Below are 14,669 nucleotides of genomic sequence, written 5' to 3'. Positions count from 1 at the left end.
TACTATCACAAATTGTCTTGGCCCTCAGCAGCCCTTTCAATCTATCATCTTCAATCGTTCATCAATAAAATTTGTTCTGTTGATCAACATGTCTCAGCTCGTTTGGCTTGTTACTGGCTGCTCCTCCGGCTTTGGATCGGAGTTTGTGCATCAGATACTGTCACGTGGGGACAAAGTCATCGCAACCGCTCGAAACAGTGTCAGGGTCGAGTCACTGGCAAGTCAAGGAGCAGCTGTACTTGAGCTAGATGTCACGGATTCACAAGACAGCATCGATCGAATCATCACCAAGGCCATTGCGATCTATGGGCGTATCGATATATTGGTCAACAATGCTGGTTTTGTAGCTGCTGGCTCTTGGGAGGATCTTAGGTATTGCTCTTCTTAGCCAATGAAATCATTGACCTTGCTAACATGTTTAGTTACAATGAATTTGCTTCCTCCTTCGAAACCAACGTCTTCGGGCCAATTAAAGTTACGCGTGCAGTGCTTCCGCATATGAGAGCCAATAAATCAGGAACCATGGTCTTTATCAGTTCTTTGTCAGGCTGGATCGGGCACCAGTTTACTGGGGCTTATGCTGGATCAAAATTCGCTCTTGAAGGTCGGTTGTCTGATATTTGTCACTAACAGCTCTCGGTGCTAACAGAAAAACCAGGTGTTGTTGAAAGTCTGCATAACGAGACCAAGTCTCTCGGTCTTCGCACCCTCTTGATGGAGCCCGGACGCTTTCGAACACCTCTCCTGTCAACAGGCCATCTTCAGCCAAAGCAGAGTCAAATTCCCGATTACGAATCAGCTTCCGAAACTCATCATAATCATCTTCATGGTGGAGACTTGAAGCAGCCCGGAAACCCAGAAAGGTTTGTCAAAATTTTACTGGACCTGGTTAGGCAGGAGGGTTGCGCCCAGGGGAGAACCATCCCGTTTCGTCTTCCTGTTGGGAAAGATGCGGTCGAAGAGATTGAGGCCAAAGCCAGAGATGTTTTGGAGACAATGGAGGAGTGGGACTCTATTATAACAGAAACCGACTACTAGTGAGCATACTGAGGACAATTACTCAGAGTAATTAAGCTTTGTCCGCCTTGTTGTGTTCTTATTTCCATGTGATGAAACCGAGTGGGATATTGAGTGGGATATCACGTGCGAGAGAACCTCAAGCCCAAATCGGCATTTGGAGAGCAATCCCACTCAGTGGGTCTTCATTTACGGCTAGCTCCTTTCATGTTGGGTCCAAGCTCGCGCTCTGCGCTGTTGCATTACTATCCCACCGGATATCTTTGTCATAATAAAGTTCAATCCAATGGCGGCATAGCCGCAAGCATGACAAAACATACGTAAAAGCAATCAGGGCTAGTTTACAACATATTAAAATATCTGATAAACCCTGCAGCCTTGCATGTATAAATAAGTACGATGTTGCATTCCGCCTCGAAAACAGCTCACCATCAACATCATCAATCAAATCTCATCGTACATCTTGAGTCGACGAACCAAAAGTCCAGCAATCACCATGCAATCCAAGATATCTCTTCTCAGCCTGGCCGTTCAGGCTAGCCTCGCACTCTCAATCCCTCGACCTTACACTTGTCCATCAATTTCTGGCAACAAGACGATTGATGCTTATCAGTTGTACCCTGAGAATGTTGACTTCGATACACGCCGCTGTCTTGTATACTCGAGGTTGGTACCCTTGAGTCTTTTCCACCAATTGGCATAAACCCCTGACATTCACTATAGCGTCCTGTACAATGCAACTGCTGTCGCCTGGGATCCCTACCGAGGCAAGATAGTGCATACTTTTGAAGCTCCTGGACTCAGTGGCAACCCTTTGCTCCATTCGAGTGGCGTACGTGTTGACACCCTGGACCGACTCTCTGTGGTCATCGACGCTGGCGCTGCCTTTGATACTGGTGGCCAGAATATTGAGGGCGACAACTTGCTTGTCAAGTTTGACCTTGTAGACAACTCTTTGCTGTGGCGAGCGAACCTCACCAATGCGACAGACGGTGTATACGGTGGTTTTCAGGATAGTGAGAGCGACGACGAAGGCAACACTTTCGTTCTCGGAACATTTCCCAGCAGTCTGATCAAAGTCAGCGCAGATGGAAAGTCTGTTGTCCCGTGGTATCTCGTTGAACCAGCCAATCATACCATCCACGGCTTCTCAGGAATCTCCCGCAAAGGCGACGCGCTCTTTGTGACCGATAACACAGATGGTCAGCTTTACAAATTCGATATCAAAGCATCAAAGGGTAAACCGGTTCATGTTCCAACATCTAAAGACAACAAGGCCTTGGGCCAAAACCTCGACGGCTTGCATTTGCCCTCGCTTTACGCCGGTACTGTTCTTCTGGTCAGTGACAATACCAACGGCACTGTTGTCTTGCGATCTAGCAATGGAAAATGGAAGTCTGCCGAGAATCTCGGAACCATCCCTAATCCTTACCTCAGCCAGGGCGGATTCACTGTTGCGTCCGTGCAGATCTCCGATAGTATCTATGCTGTTACCGAGTTCTTTGGCGATGCCATCAATGGAACCCTCCCTGGCAACAGGACATCTTTCCCCTTGAGAGATATCACAGAGGAGGTGGAGACTCTCTTAAACGCCTAGGTATTGTAAACAGTGAAGGGTCAGATGGCATTGGTGTTAAATTGAGCAGCAAGTTGCTTTTGGTGGCATTGCGTTACAGAACGCAAGGAATAAAACAGAGTCACTTGAAGGGTTTGTACATATTTTTCCAAAGTTATGACAAGACTTTTTTATATTCTAAACCTGAAACATAATGACTTACCTTTCCATTATCTTAGTCTCGTTTGTACCTTCAGACCATAAAATCAAGACTTAACTCCATCCAAAATTAAAGCGCTCTCGCCAATGTTCCACCTTCGCGCGTTTATAACCTGACGGGGCTGCCTCATCAGCGTCGTCGCTATCGTCAAGAGGACGCTTCTTGGCCGTCTTTGTCACCCCGCCTGCTTCGCCATTTGACTTCTTGTTAGAAATCTGAAGCACTGAGATCTTCGTAGTGAGATCTTCGCTGGCGGGTTCTGACAAATCGATATCCATACCCGCCGAGCTAGATGCTCCATCACCCTCAGACTCATCATACCCTACACTATTCGCCCTGCGATCATACTCTGTCTCTTTCCAGTACTTCTAGTCTCTCACCGTCTCTCGCTCTTGCCAGTCGGTCAACTCTCTCGACTCTTCACATAAGCTCTTAAAATGCTCTGCTTTATATTCATCAAGGAGAATCTTCGCCTCTCGGTCTGCCTCCTTGTGTGTCATGTTTCCATCACCAGAGTACTTGCGTAGGAGAATGTAATGGAGTGAATATCGTTCTGTGTAGTCGAAGGGCTTGAGAAGCGCGAAACTGCGCTCGATTGTAGCGGGACAGAATGTGAGCAATTCCATATCCTTCGTGTAGGACTCTTTTTCAACACCCGTCAACGCTTCCAGTTCCTTGTCGATTGTATGCTTAAGTTGAGTTCGGCATTTGTCTTCCGGTGCTTCTACTGCATGCTTAATATAATCGCTGTAGTATCTTGATCGCATTGATCCCTCAGCAGGAATTTTGAGCGCCTCTTCAAGCCAGTTCTCGTTTGCTGTAAACTCTAACAGGTTCTTTCTCTTTAAGAATTCGCCATATTTATATTACAAGCAGTACTATCTATTAAGGATTGTTCTATTATATTATATTACTATAAGCTAGAGGTTAATATTGTTCTTACTTTTCTTAGCCTCCCTGCATGGTAATAATTAAAGTGTAGTAAAGAACACAGTACTTTCTTTTAAGCCTTTTATGTTCCAGTCTTCTTAGTTCTTCTAATAGCCTGTGACCTATTTCCGTACATTCTCTCTGTTCTGCGTTCTTTTTTTAGGCAGGCTCTTTAACCTTTCTGTGCTTTTTTCAGTTCTTGGCTAGCAGTCTCATTTGCAGATCGCATATCTGGCTCTTTGTTTAGAACAGGTCTTGTCTACGGCCTACTGGGTCAAGCTGATCTACTTTATTACAACCGGCTAATATCTAGTATGCTGCATGTTAGTATTCTGTCTTTATAGTAAACAATAAATAATACTGAACCTAGTGCTTCTGTTTAATTATAGCTCAAGGTTGTGTATTATAAGTATGCTAAATCTGGAAATCTCAATTCCTTTCATAAGAATAAATCAACCTAGTTCGGTGTAAACTCAATAATAGATGTTCTGAAGCCCAAGATGATACCCTCGCAGCCTGGCGGAGTAAAGCTCTCCCACTTAGTTATGTGGACGTTTGTCAACCTGTAGCCTGGTGGTGCAGCACAGCCATAATACGATCCATGTTTTCCACTGCCACATTCCAAAGGTTTGTCCTTATTGTTCCAGAACCTGACCTTTCCTAGCTTTTGTCCGTAGTAGACGCTTACCCAGTAGAAATATTCGTCCTCAGCGAGGTCAAGTTGTTTGGGCGCACCCCCAGTAGTCGATCCATAAGCATGACCCCAGGAGTCTCCGTATCTCATCTGCAATCCATCAATGTCATCCCATCCCCTCACGTACGCGGAAGTAATTGGAGGACCACGGTCGCTAATAGGAGATTCACTGGACTCGCTCCATGTAGCATTAGTCGTATGACGGCCAAACGGGCCAAAGTAAATCTCTCGGTCCAATTTTCTCAACACAGACTCTGGCATCTCGTCTCCAGCCAGATATGGCCAGTACTCGGCGTAGTTGAGTACATTCATGATCATGCTGGAGTCGTAGTCTGCGTAGGCCCTAAGCCTGGCTGCAGCTGCGCTTCCTCTGTTGTCGGCGTCATTGAGTTCCGCCTTGTAAGCCTTGACCTTTCCTCGCCCCTTCCGATAGACTTTGTAGGCGTAGGTCACATAGTCTAGATCGTCGTAGCCCTCTCCATTCCCGGCGGATCCCGATGCATAAATAGTAAGGTCTGAATATGCACCTTTCCAAGTATCGACTACATTCATTGGAATTTCCTGGTTGATGGCTGTGGCAATAGCTCCTTTGAGTAGATGGCTCTGTTCCGAGGCGATGCTTGCTGCATGTACCGCAACACCCTGAGGCGACGTTTTCTTCTTGAACTCGGCACGCATGGTGTTGATGTTCTTTTCCGAGTAGCCCCAAGCCCTGCCGTGTCTGATGCCATCGGATAGTAGCATGAGGTGGATATTGGCTGCAAGAGCAAATAACGGAAGAGAAGGTACGTCAAATTGTTCCACCCGAAACTCGGGAATGGCAGTCCTGACCACGATCAAAAAGCCGATATGAGTTGTTTTGAGCGTATCCCTTGCTCTCAACTGTTCCTCACCCGTCGAATCCCTGTAGTCTTCCCAGACCCGTTTATAGTTATCCATATTGTCGCGAAACCCTCGGATCTTCTTCCTAAGAATGGCCATCTGAGTTTCTGCGATTTTGGTATCAACGAGTGCCTCGATGCGATCTCTCAGTTTCTCCCACATCTTCTCAGTTGCATTCGGGTGAAAGAATATACTTCCAAACAGTGTGACAAGCGCGCCGAGACTGCTTCCAACAACAGGAATGAGTTCACAACCCAACGCCAGGACGGAGCAGACATATTGTCCAACCTCTTCGGGGTCGGCTACCTCCAGGCTTTTACCACCATCGGCGGCCTTGATAAGCTTGGTGGTTAGATCATTGACAAACTTTTCGCTGATTTTAATACCCATTTTAAAATATGGCGTGCGTGGAGATAGGCAGACGAGGTGGAGAGTGAGCAATATGGAGGATAGGTGTAAGTAATGGTAGAATGTCTTGGGAGATGTATTCTAATAACTAAGCAATTTAATTAGACTTATATACTTGCCAAATGTTTATGCTGCACCCAGAATACACATTTTCATAAAGTATCAGTTCTATCTTACTCGCAACAATGCATTAGTGTAGGGTGCGTCATAGGTGAAGCTAGCTGTACAGCTTCAGGTAAATGATTTCCTTATCTAACCATTTTGACAATGCGGTGCAGCTGGCCCTGAACCGTGTTGATTTCCTATTAGTCCATCAACTTAGCATGCGGAGATTGTGACGTCCAACGACACGTCACAAGACGGGTCGGCAGTTAGTGGAACAGATCCCTTTTCAGCTGCTATACTAAATGCAAATCCTTTCCCCTTCGAGATTGAAATCCAATATTATGAGCATAGTTTGACGTTGACTTATCATCGACATCGAGATCCTTCCCAGTACTGTATATAGCATCTTGGTACTGGGTTGACTTTAGAGACGTTTCTCTCGCTCACTTTCGAGCATTAGAGAAGTTGATAGCGGGCGGCAGGAGGTTTTGCTTGATGCAAGGTAGAATGAGTAATGCTCGGATTGCACAGGTGGTGGCAGATAGTTATCCACAGCTCAAGGACAAGATCCCTAAGACTCTGGTGGATGGTACACCAGCTGGCCCTTGGGAAATTGACACAGCACCATTGAAGGACGTGCTGAGCCTCGAGTATCGGGATCTGAGAACCTGCATAGTAGAGTCGCTGAAGCTTTTGATACATTGATAGTTGCCCGGAGGTGCCAAGTAAACCCAATCTTAGTTTAACTATCCAATGAAGCTATACAAATGCCTCCCATGTATTGCAGGTCTGTTGAATATTACTTGCCACTCCACATAGGGTCTATGATATCGCTCAGAACTGCTCACCAGGATCCTGCAATCAGTACCCCACCCACCATCAAGCAACAACTCAAGGTCCTCTCACACAAGAACCCGCAGGACTATCCACAGCTTCCGGCTTATTATCTGTCCTCCCCTCCCCTTTCTCTCTGTCCTCGTCTTTACCATCATTCGCACTATACAAATCCTCCTCACAGCTAAGCTATCTGGGTAGTGTAGCACTGCATAGACCTGTAGCCCTTACCCCAATTGCTATTGAATAAAGTTAATACTTATGAGATTTTCAAAAGGTCGAGGGAAATGCTACCTGACGCAAGCGGAGCCGTATCCTGATAGAGCAACTGTTCGAACAGAGCTTCCCTTACAGTTGTCCTGCTCAAACATGTAGCAGGTGCAAGCAACACCCCTGCCACCGCAGGTAACAATGTTTGCACTGTTTGTGTTACTGTAGCTGTATCCATAACAGCTGTTTGAAGTACCGGGCCAAATCGATACAGCGTAGTCTGTGCAGCCGCCGTCCTTGTAGTATTGAACCTTGAGGTCGACAGCCCGGGCGTTGAGTGAGTTTGAGTTGCTGTTAACAGTTGGTGTAGCCTGTACAGCAGCAAAAGCAAGGAACATGGTATAGATGCCCTTCATCGTGGAGGTTCGAGTTATATTGTAGTTTATATAAAGATTCGCAAACTGATTAATATCGATGGGGCCTTATTGTAATAAAAACAGCCTTACACTTTTACCATAGAGCTTCTGGCTAATACTTATAGGTTGTGAAAATCCTAGGGTTACTTTTCATTCTCGTATAGCTTGAATCCAAAATGTAAAGCTAGATTGTTTAGTATTAGTTAAAATAGACATTTTCCTAAACTGTATATTACTAACCTTAGTAATATATTAGGTCAGGGTTATTTGGCTTTATATAAGACTTTTCTATATATTATTAGCTACAGAAGTGGAGAAATATCCCTGATATGTTCTTACTTAATTGTCTTACATACCTTTTACTCCACCTTTGCGGCGGCCGACCTGCCGCAGAGGACAGGAAGCCAGATATTTTGAGTCAAGTCAACATTCTGTTCACCGACAGTTTTTCCAAGACGCAGAAAGAGCTGTGTCTCAATCAAGATATCTATGCCGGTACGATCACATTTATGCGCGGCGGCCGAACCAAGTCATACGGGTTTTATCGGGGTACAAAAGGTCATGCATGATCTTGGCTCTGGCTCGGTTTTCAGTTTTTTATTAATATCCGAACAAGCATAGGGAGCAGATGCTGGCCAGGGAACATTATCACGTCAAAGCTCAGCTTACCATTAGTAATTTCTGGTCGTTTAACTAAGTATTATAGAAGATTGGAAAGATGCCTTTACGACCTTCCACTGTTCTGGGCTCAGATCAGCTCCAGCTGAGTTATGAGTCACGATCGCAGACTTCTTATGTATCGTAGTAGAGGCGTATTATTTTCTAGGCCTTAAGGGCAACATTCCGCGATCTGCGAAACTCGTTTTGTTTCAAAGTGAGGCAGAGCGATACCGCCAATCGTGTGAAGTTCAACAAAAGCCAACTCTAACGGCCGGCAGTTATCTGCATTCCGACGTCATACATGTCGCTAACATGATAACGACATCATAACTCAATTGTCTGCCCACGCCCGACTAGGAAGAGCCCGAGTTGTCAGCACACGACCAGGCCGCTGAACCTCCAGACACTTTGTATGAGGCTATAATGTCGACCACGGAAGCATATGTCCCAGCAATGGTCAGGAAGGTCCCCAAGACGATGATAGTGACGCTCCAGAGCACTCCGACCGACCAAGAGATCGAACGATCTTGCTTCCCTCGCTTCCAGTTATCGTGGAGCCACATGCATCCCATAGGCTGGAATGAGAGTGACGTGGCAAGCAACGCTCCGATAAGGGAAACAAGCCCACCAAATATGGGGATACCGCTAGCTATCAAATATACAACGACTGTAATACCGAAGGTACATCCTATCCAAGATGCCCAGTGGGTAAAGGTATTGGCCGCGAGATGCTTGGAGCCTCGCAAGACACGTACAAAGACATGCTTGCTTGCTAGCTAGAACATCTATGGTTTAGCAACAGTTTGTTTGGATATTTTAAACGAGGACTCACATGACAAGTCAACATAGTTGTGACTATTAGTCCAGGAAGTGCAATTCCGTAGCTGACTCTCTTGATCAAGACACCTGCAGATCCAAGCGCTGGCGAAGCAACATACGAGCCACAGAAATAGTATACCACACAGCCGATCGCGATATAACAGGCACTAATGACTGTCTGGCACAGAATCAAAGATCTCGTATAATGCCTAGGATCCCTCATCTCTGCAGCAATGCTGAAAAAGGCCGGGGTGCCTGCATAAGCAAAGATCAATGCGCAGATGGCGGACATAGCGTTTGTGAAGCTTGGCTTCTTGAAGAGCTCGTAGTCAGATACCCAGACTGCCTCTTTGGGTGCGGCTGCAGGTCGATCTTGTATACCCACAGCAATTGTGAGGATGATGACTGTGTTTGGGACTTTAGCATGGTATTGTCAAGACAGAGGTGCGGGAATGTAGTAACCTGAAGAGATGATGCAGATCAATCCTAGCCAGGCGAGCCAACTTAGCTTCCCGAGGGTTCGGATGCTGGCGAAGATGAAGCCGGTAACAGCTGCAACAGCTACAAAGACGGCAGTACAAGTTCCGTGGTTGGAAACAGCATTGAAGCCGATTGACACGCTCAGCATTGCCGAACCGCAAACAAATGTCCAATCTAGACCATTGTATCAGTCAAAATTCAACCACCCTAGTCTTCAATAACGGGCGACCTTGACTTACAGAGACCAAAAGCAAAGCCAAAGATTTCCTGCCCAGCACGACCAAACATCAGGCCACCCGCATCATCAATGCCATAGACTTCACGATGCCTCAACTTGAAAGTGCCGACTATGTAATCTGACCATGTCGTAATTGCAGCGATAACGCAAAGACAGATGAGGCCGGGTATCATTCCCAGTGTGTCAAACACAGATGGGATGGACAATATTCCAAGGCCAAGCTGCGTCTTCATCATCAGACCTGCTGTGCCCACCCAACCGACCTACACATACCATTAACAAATTTGAGGTTCAGTAGGCAGAGCATACTCACATTGCGGTAATTTGGACCGTCATTGGTGAGTCTTCCAAAAACAGCATCGTGAGCATGACCAGGATCATCATGAACTTCACCAGCAAACACTTGACCCTCCTGGTCATCAACCTTCTCGGTACCAATCATAATAGCAATGAATCAGATAATCGGGCTCGTATTCACCTTCCAGATATTAAGAAATAAAGGAAAGTAACTCCGAGAGGTGCATCTTGTCACGATGTGAAATTTTCTCCATCTCAGCAATAACACCTCCGATTCCAACTGCCAAGATCACAGAAGCGGAGCATGTTTACCATATAAATCAGACAATTGAGCTCTATTGGGATATTGTAGAGTAATTTCTTTTCGTGGCCCCAGAGAGAAATTCCACTTTGTGAGGAAATTCTGCCGATACCGGAAGTTGGAGAATGGTGGGCGGGTGTTTGATTGGTTGGGGTAGTGGGTTATCAATCTGATCTAAGCTCATTTGGAGATCTTTTTCGCTTAGTGCAAGGGGCGGAATTTGTTGACTTTGTCATGCATTTCAATTGTTTGGCATTGAGGTTGCGATTGGGTTGAACAAATATGCTTGCAACTCTTGTGACGAGCAAAGTCTGTATTCTGCCTGTTCTAGATTGACAACGTCCTGTCAATCAGATTGATTGGCTTCAGTGCTATTGTCCCCGACCAAGCGCAGACAAGCAGACAAAGTCACAGCTTATAGAGAATGCAATATCGAAAACGCAGATGGGACGAACAACGAGAGACAAATAGTTCAATGTACAGAGTACAATATCTTGTCATTGTCTGGTTTGGCTCAAGCAGCAGAGCTGTCCCTCATTGCTCTTCACGTTATCTCCATTATCTCACGTGTGATCTGCCCCTAAACCAAGAAGGGAGAGGTCTTGACTTCTCGGATGTTTTGTTCCACTGGCCTATCAGCAACCATCATGTGGAACCATCAGAGGCTGGAGGCTGGAATTCATGGACCTCGGTTATGATGGACTCTAAGGCTTTACGAAAATTCTGCATATGTCTCGCAGATGCTGGACTTTAGTAAAGATAAGACATAGATAATATATTACAGCTTTTGAAATACATATTTCTATATCTGATCATTCTAGGGGTTGAAGTTTACCTACGAGGTTGATTTTCCTCCTCGGCTTCCCTGCCGTGCGCATCTTATCTTCAAGACAAAACTTTACATCATTGTTTCTGTTGTGGTGACGTCTGTGGCATATGTGCAATCTGGTAAAAATAAACACCGAGCAGCTGTGAAACATACCAAATCATCAGATGCTATTTATTCCATTGTCTTCTATGCTTGCGATGCAAAGATGGATTGCAAAACAGACCGCAAACAAGTTCAGGGTAGGCATGTACGCTGGTCAACAGAGTCGGCCCGATACAACACACCAATGATAGCGCGTTTGCGCAGATTGCGCTGTGCCTACGATATCCTATCTCGTGGCGCGCGATGGAATTCAGCCTGCCAACTTGATCTAGATCAATTGCCACGTGCTGGTGATGGTCTGCAGCTATATTGATCGGCCGATGAACCGAATAGAAGCACAGCCAATTGAGATGAACAAACCATAGCTAAGCTTCAATAGACAGTCCACGACAGGCATCCAGCCGTCGCGACAATGTTTCAACAAAGCTCTCATTCGTCATTTTCGGCTCCGGCAGATGAAATCGCGGGGAAATCTGAACCATCCCTCTGGATCTAGACCATCCAACGGACTTCTCAACCACGGACTTCTCACCGTTCAAAACTCCCTCACAATACATCATGAGTCACGAAAGAGACCAAGCGGACAAGCTTAACTCAATTGAAGCGTTTGTGCGTGCAACGGGCGTCGAAATACAGCGGGAATTGGCCGAGCGAAAAACATCCCTGCTTTTTTGGAGATAGAGACACTGAGATTGGCTGAGTCTGTTCGAGAGCATTCCGGCCCGCTTTATTAGCATGAGAGATTGCCATAACCTTGATTCTCGTTGGTCAATGACACGTGAGGGTACTCCACCCCCAGAATTGGGACTGCGTTGCGGAGAAATTGGCCCTTGAGGAGATGAGATTACGTACCAGAAGTGGGAGACGACTTTTCTCCAAGATTCTGTGGTCCCATTTGGCGGTGAATCGGGCCATGAACTGACAAGAAACTGGGATTGGTCTTGGAGAGATACACCCAGAGAACATTCTACTCATTTGTGAGAGCAAACATAAAGAGTCTGCCGTCTCTGCACGCAACCCAAGCCGACGATTGCCATTCTCCCCCTCCATCTTCCAGCACAAGCTAATACCATTCAGGCAACTGTCCCGCACGCCCAAGGCTAGGCAAACTTCTTAGCCCGCTTCTCCCTCCGGAAACCTGGCCGATCACCTCTCCATCTTTCTCCCCAGCATTTAATAGAAATATTGGGGCGGTTGCCCATATTCTCCATCTTTCCCCAGATCACACTTCCCCGCATCTCTCTCACATCTTTTCTCTCATTTCTTATTCATTGACTTTTCGATCCGTTGAATCATGTCGGACGAAAAGGTCTCGGCTGCTGCCCCAGAGGCTCACATCGATACCTCTGATCCTAGCAAGACTCATCCAGATGTTATCGACCATGCGCGCTCGGCGGCCAACAAGGAGCAGAACATGACCCTCATGCAGGGCATCAAGCTGTATCCCAAGGCTGTCGCGTGGAGTATCCTGATCTCGACTTGCATTGTCATGGAAGGATTCGACATTGTCCTTGTCAACAACTTCTGTGAGTTGCACGACACGACCCAACGCGACTTGAACTAACAATTGTTGTTTAGATGCTTTCCCCCAGTGGAACAAGAAGTACGGCCAACTCCAGCCTGACGGAACATATCAGGTCTCAGCAGCATGGCAAGCCGGCTTGAGTAATGTATGCGCCATAAAAGGCCCCCCAATTGACAAAGCTAACCGCCACAGGGTGCCAACGTCGGTTCCATCATCGGTCTCTTCCTCAACGGTTGGCTCTCAGAGCGTTTCGGTTATCGATACACCATCATCGGCTGCATGATCTGGCTCTCGGGCTGCATCACCCTTTTCTTCACCGCACAAAACGTCCAGATGCTCCTCGCCGCCGAAATCCTCTGCGGTCTGCCATGGGGTATCTTCCAGACCATCTGCGTCACCTACGCCTCCGAAGTCTGCCCCATCGCCCTCCGAGGTTATCTCACCACATACGTCAACTTCTGCTGGGGCCTCGGACAGGAAATCGGCATTGGAATCTTGCGATCTATGATCGGCCGAACCGACGAGTGGGCTTATAGAATCCCCTATGGTCTGCAGTGGATCTGGCCTCTGCCTTTGATGGTGGGCTTGTGGCTTGCTCCTGAGTCTCCTTGGTGGCTTGTTCGCAAGGGCCGTGTCGCTGATGCTAAGAAGAGTCTTCTTCGACTTACAAGCCTCAACCGCGAGACTGATTTCGATGCTGACGAGACTGTTGCTATGATGGTTCATACAACTGCTCTCGAGGAGAAGCTGACTGAAGGAAGCTCCTATATTGACTGTTTCAAGGGCGTCAACCGTCGACGAACAGAAATCGTCTGTATGGTTTGGGCCATGCAGAACCTCAGCGGCAACTCCTTTTCCAACTACTCGACCTACTTCCTTGAGCAAGCCGGTATGTCTGCTGAGCACGCCTACTCCTTTGCTCTCGGACAATATGCCATCAACATGATTGGTGTCTTTGGTGCCTGGGGTCTGATGTCCTTCGGAATCGGTCGCCGAAGCCTCTACCTTTACGGATTGTGCGGTCTCTGCACTGTCTTGTGCGTTCTTGGCTTCCTTGGTCTTGTCCCCGAGGCTGATCGCCAGAAGGGCGCTCTTGCCACTGGAAGCCTGATGATTGGCTGGGCTGTTGTGTACCAGCTCACTGTGGGCTCTGTAGCTTACTCCCTTGTCTCTGAGCTTCCTTCTCGACGCCTTCAGATCAAGACTGTCGCTCTCGGTCGTATCTTCTAGTAAGTTTGACCTACAGATACCAAAAGCACACCTAACTAACCAATCACAGTGGCATTGTCGGTATTGTCAACGCTGTTCTGGCTCCTTACATGCTCAACCCCACCGCTTGGAACTGGAGCAACTATACCGGTTTCTTCTGGGTAAGTCTCGGAACCATTTCCTCACTGGATTCCCAAGCTAACATGCTCAATAGGGTGGCATCTGCTTCCTCTGCGTCATCTACACCTACTTCCGCCTGCCCGAACCAAATGGCCGAACCTTTGCCGAGTTGGGTGTCTTGTTCGAGAAGGGCGTCAGCGCTCGAAAGTTCGCTACCACCAAGGTCGATGTCTTCCACGAGTCTGTCGACGATCACGTCCTCGACCGGTTGGCCAAGGCCGATCAGGCTACTGTTGAGACCGTTGAGCAAGCCCCAGCACACAAGTAGATGTTGATTGACGGGCTCAAAGCGCCCAGGTCAAACCTCCTTGGATAGTCTTTACTTGCACATCAACGAGTCAAGACAGTTTATGTATACAATAATAACGCAGAAATAATGAGACATTGAATAACTATCCTGATCGCGTGCCATCGTCGGCGAGGCCAAACCTCCTTCTGTTTGTGTACATCCATGCATGCAACCTTGAACGGAGCTATGCCTCCATAGGTGACCGTTTCTGCCGATCTCTGATACCATCTCGGCAAATCCGAAAACCCCCACTTCTGCCTCATGTTAGCAATTGTCACGATTATCCAAGACCTTGATATATAAAGATCGAGCTACTGACCAGAAATCATATACATTGTAGTTGCACTTGATGCCCACGGAAAACGTGGCGTCATAGCTCGAACGGTTGACAAGAACCAGGCGTGCCAAGACAATGGGTCATAGTACAACGAGGGGATGCGGTATGATGCTCAGTAGTCGATGGCGATAG

The 14,669-nt window shown here is 47.1% G+C and overlaps 8 protein-coding genes across 8 annotated transcripts; 3 read left to right on the top strand and 5 right to left on the bottom strand.

Moving 5' to 3' along the window:
* Positions 1 to 88: 88 nt before the first annotated feature.
* FVEG_09441 (hypothetical protein) lies at positions 89 to 1,085 on the top strand (the record flags this gene model as incomplete). The annotated part of the gene is made up of 3 exons (XM_018898425.1): positions 89 to 372; positions 423 to 604; positions 659 to 1,085. 3 exons carry the CDS (start codon positions 89 to 91, stop codon positions 1,036 to 1,038), a joined length of 846 nt encoding a protein of 281 aa, XP_018756312.1. The 3' UTR covers positions 1,039 to 1,085.
* Positions 1,086 to 1,513: 428 nt separating this feature from the next.
* Positions 1,514 to 2,614, top strand: FVEG_09440 (hypothetical protein; the record flags this gene model as incomplete). The annotated part of the gene is made up of 2 exons (XM_018898424.1): positions 1,514 to 1,683; positions 1,741 to 2,614. The coding sequence occupies 2 exons, from the start codon at positions 1,514 to 1,516 to the stop codon at positions 2,612 to 2,614; spliced, it is 1,044 nt and encodes a 347-aa protein (XP_018756311.1).
* A 231-nt stretch (positions 2,615 to 2,845) lies between these two features.
* On the bottom strand, positions 2,846 to 3,559 carry FVEG_16588 (hypothetical protein; the record flags this gene model as incomplete). The annotated part of the gene is made up of 2 exons (XM_018905835.1): positions 2,846 to 3,097; positions 3,173 to 3,559. 2 exons carry the CDS (start codon positions 3,557 to 3,559, stop codon positions 2,846 to 2,848), a joined length of 639 nt encoding a protein of 212 aa, XP_018756310.1.
* A 620-nt stretch (positions 3,560 to 4,179) lies between these two features.
* On the bottom strand, positions 4,180 to 5,688 carry FVEG_09439 (hypothetical protein; the record flags this gene model as incomplete). Its single annotated transcript, XM_018898423.1, has 1 exon — positions 4,180 to 5,688. One exon carries the CDS (start codon positions 5,686 to 5,688, stop codon positions 4,180 to 4,182), a length of 1,509 nt encoding a protein of 502 aa, XP_018756309.1.
* A 1,141-nt stretch (positions 5,689 to 6,829) lies between these two features.
* FVEG_09438 (hypothetical protein) lies at positions 6,830 to 7,271 on the bottom strand (the record flags this gene model as incomplete). Its single annotated transcript, XM_018898422.1, has 2 exons — positions 6,830 to 6,884; positions 6,940 to 7,271. 2 exons carry the CDS (start codon positions 7,269 to 7,271, stop codon positions 6,830 to 6,832), a joined length of 387 nt encoding a protein of 128 aa, XP_018756308.1.
* Positions 7,272 to 8,284: 1,013 nt separating this feature from the next.
* FVEG_16587 (hypothetical protein) lies at positions 8,285 to 9,042 on the bottom strand (the record flags this gene model as incomplete). The annotated part of the gene is made up of 2 exons (XM_018905834.1): positions 8,285 to 8,707; positions 8,764 to 9,042. The coding sequence occupies 2 exons, from the start codon at positions 9,040 to 9,042 to the stop codon at positions 8,285 to 8,287; spliced, it is 702 nt and encodes a 233-aa protein (XP_018756307.1).
* A 141-nt stretch (positions 9,043 to 9,183) lies between these two features.
* Positions 9,184 to 9,910, bottom strand: FVEG_09437 (hypothetical protein; the record flags this gene model as incomplete). The annotated part of the gene is made up of 3 exons (XM_018898421.1): positions 9,184 to 9,404; positions 9,470 to 9,731; positions 9,782 to 9,910. 3 exons carry the CDS (start codon positions 9,908 to 9,910, stop codon positions 9,184 to 9,186), a joined length of 612 nt encoding a protein of 203 aa, XP_018756306.1.
* Positions 9,911 to 12,005: 2,095 nt separating this feature from the next.
* FVEG_09436 (MFS transporter, SP family, general alpha glucoside:H+ symporter) lies at positions 12,006 to 14,329 on the top strand. The gene is made up of 5 exons (XM_018898420.1): positions 12,006 to 12,523; positions 12,576 to 12,667; positions 12,715 to 13,751; positions 13,802 to 13,892; positions 13,946 to 14,329. The coding sequence occupies exons 1-5, from the start codon at positions 12,292 to 12,294 to the stop codon at positions 14,177 to 14,179; spliced, it is 1,686 nt and encodes a 561-aa protein (XP_018756305.1). The 5' UTR covers positions 12,006 to 12,291; the 3' UTR covers positions 14,180 to 14,329.
* The last annotated feature ends 340 nt before the right edge of the window (positions 14,330 to 14,669 follow it).

The sequence above is a fragment of the Fusarium verticillioides genome, chromosome 5 (genome assembly GCF_000149555.1).
Source record: "Fusarium verticillioides 7600 chromosome 5, whole genome shotgun sequence".
Lineage (NCBI taxonomy): Eukaryota > Fungi > Ascomycota > Sordariomycetes > Hypocreales > Nectriaceae > Fusarium > Fusarium verticillioides.
The sequence above is the reverse complement of the archived record's forward strand: the minus strand, read 5'-3'. Positions and strand labels throughout refer to the sequence as shown.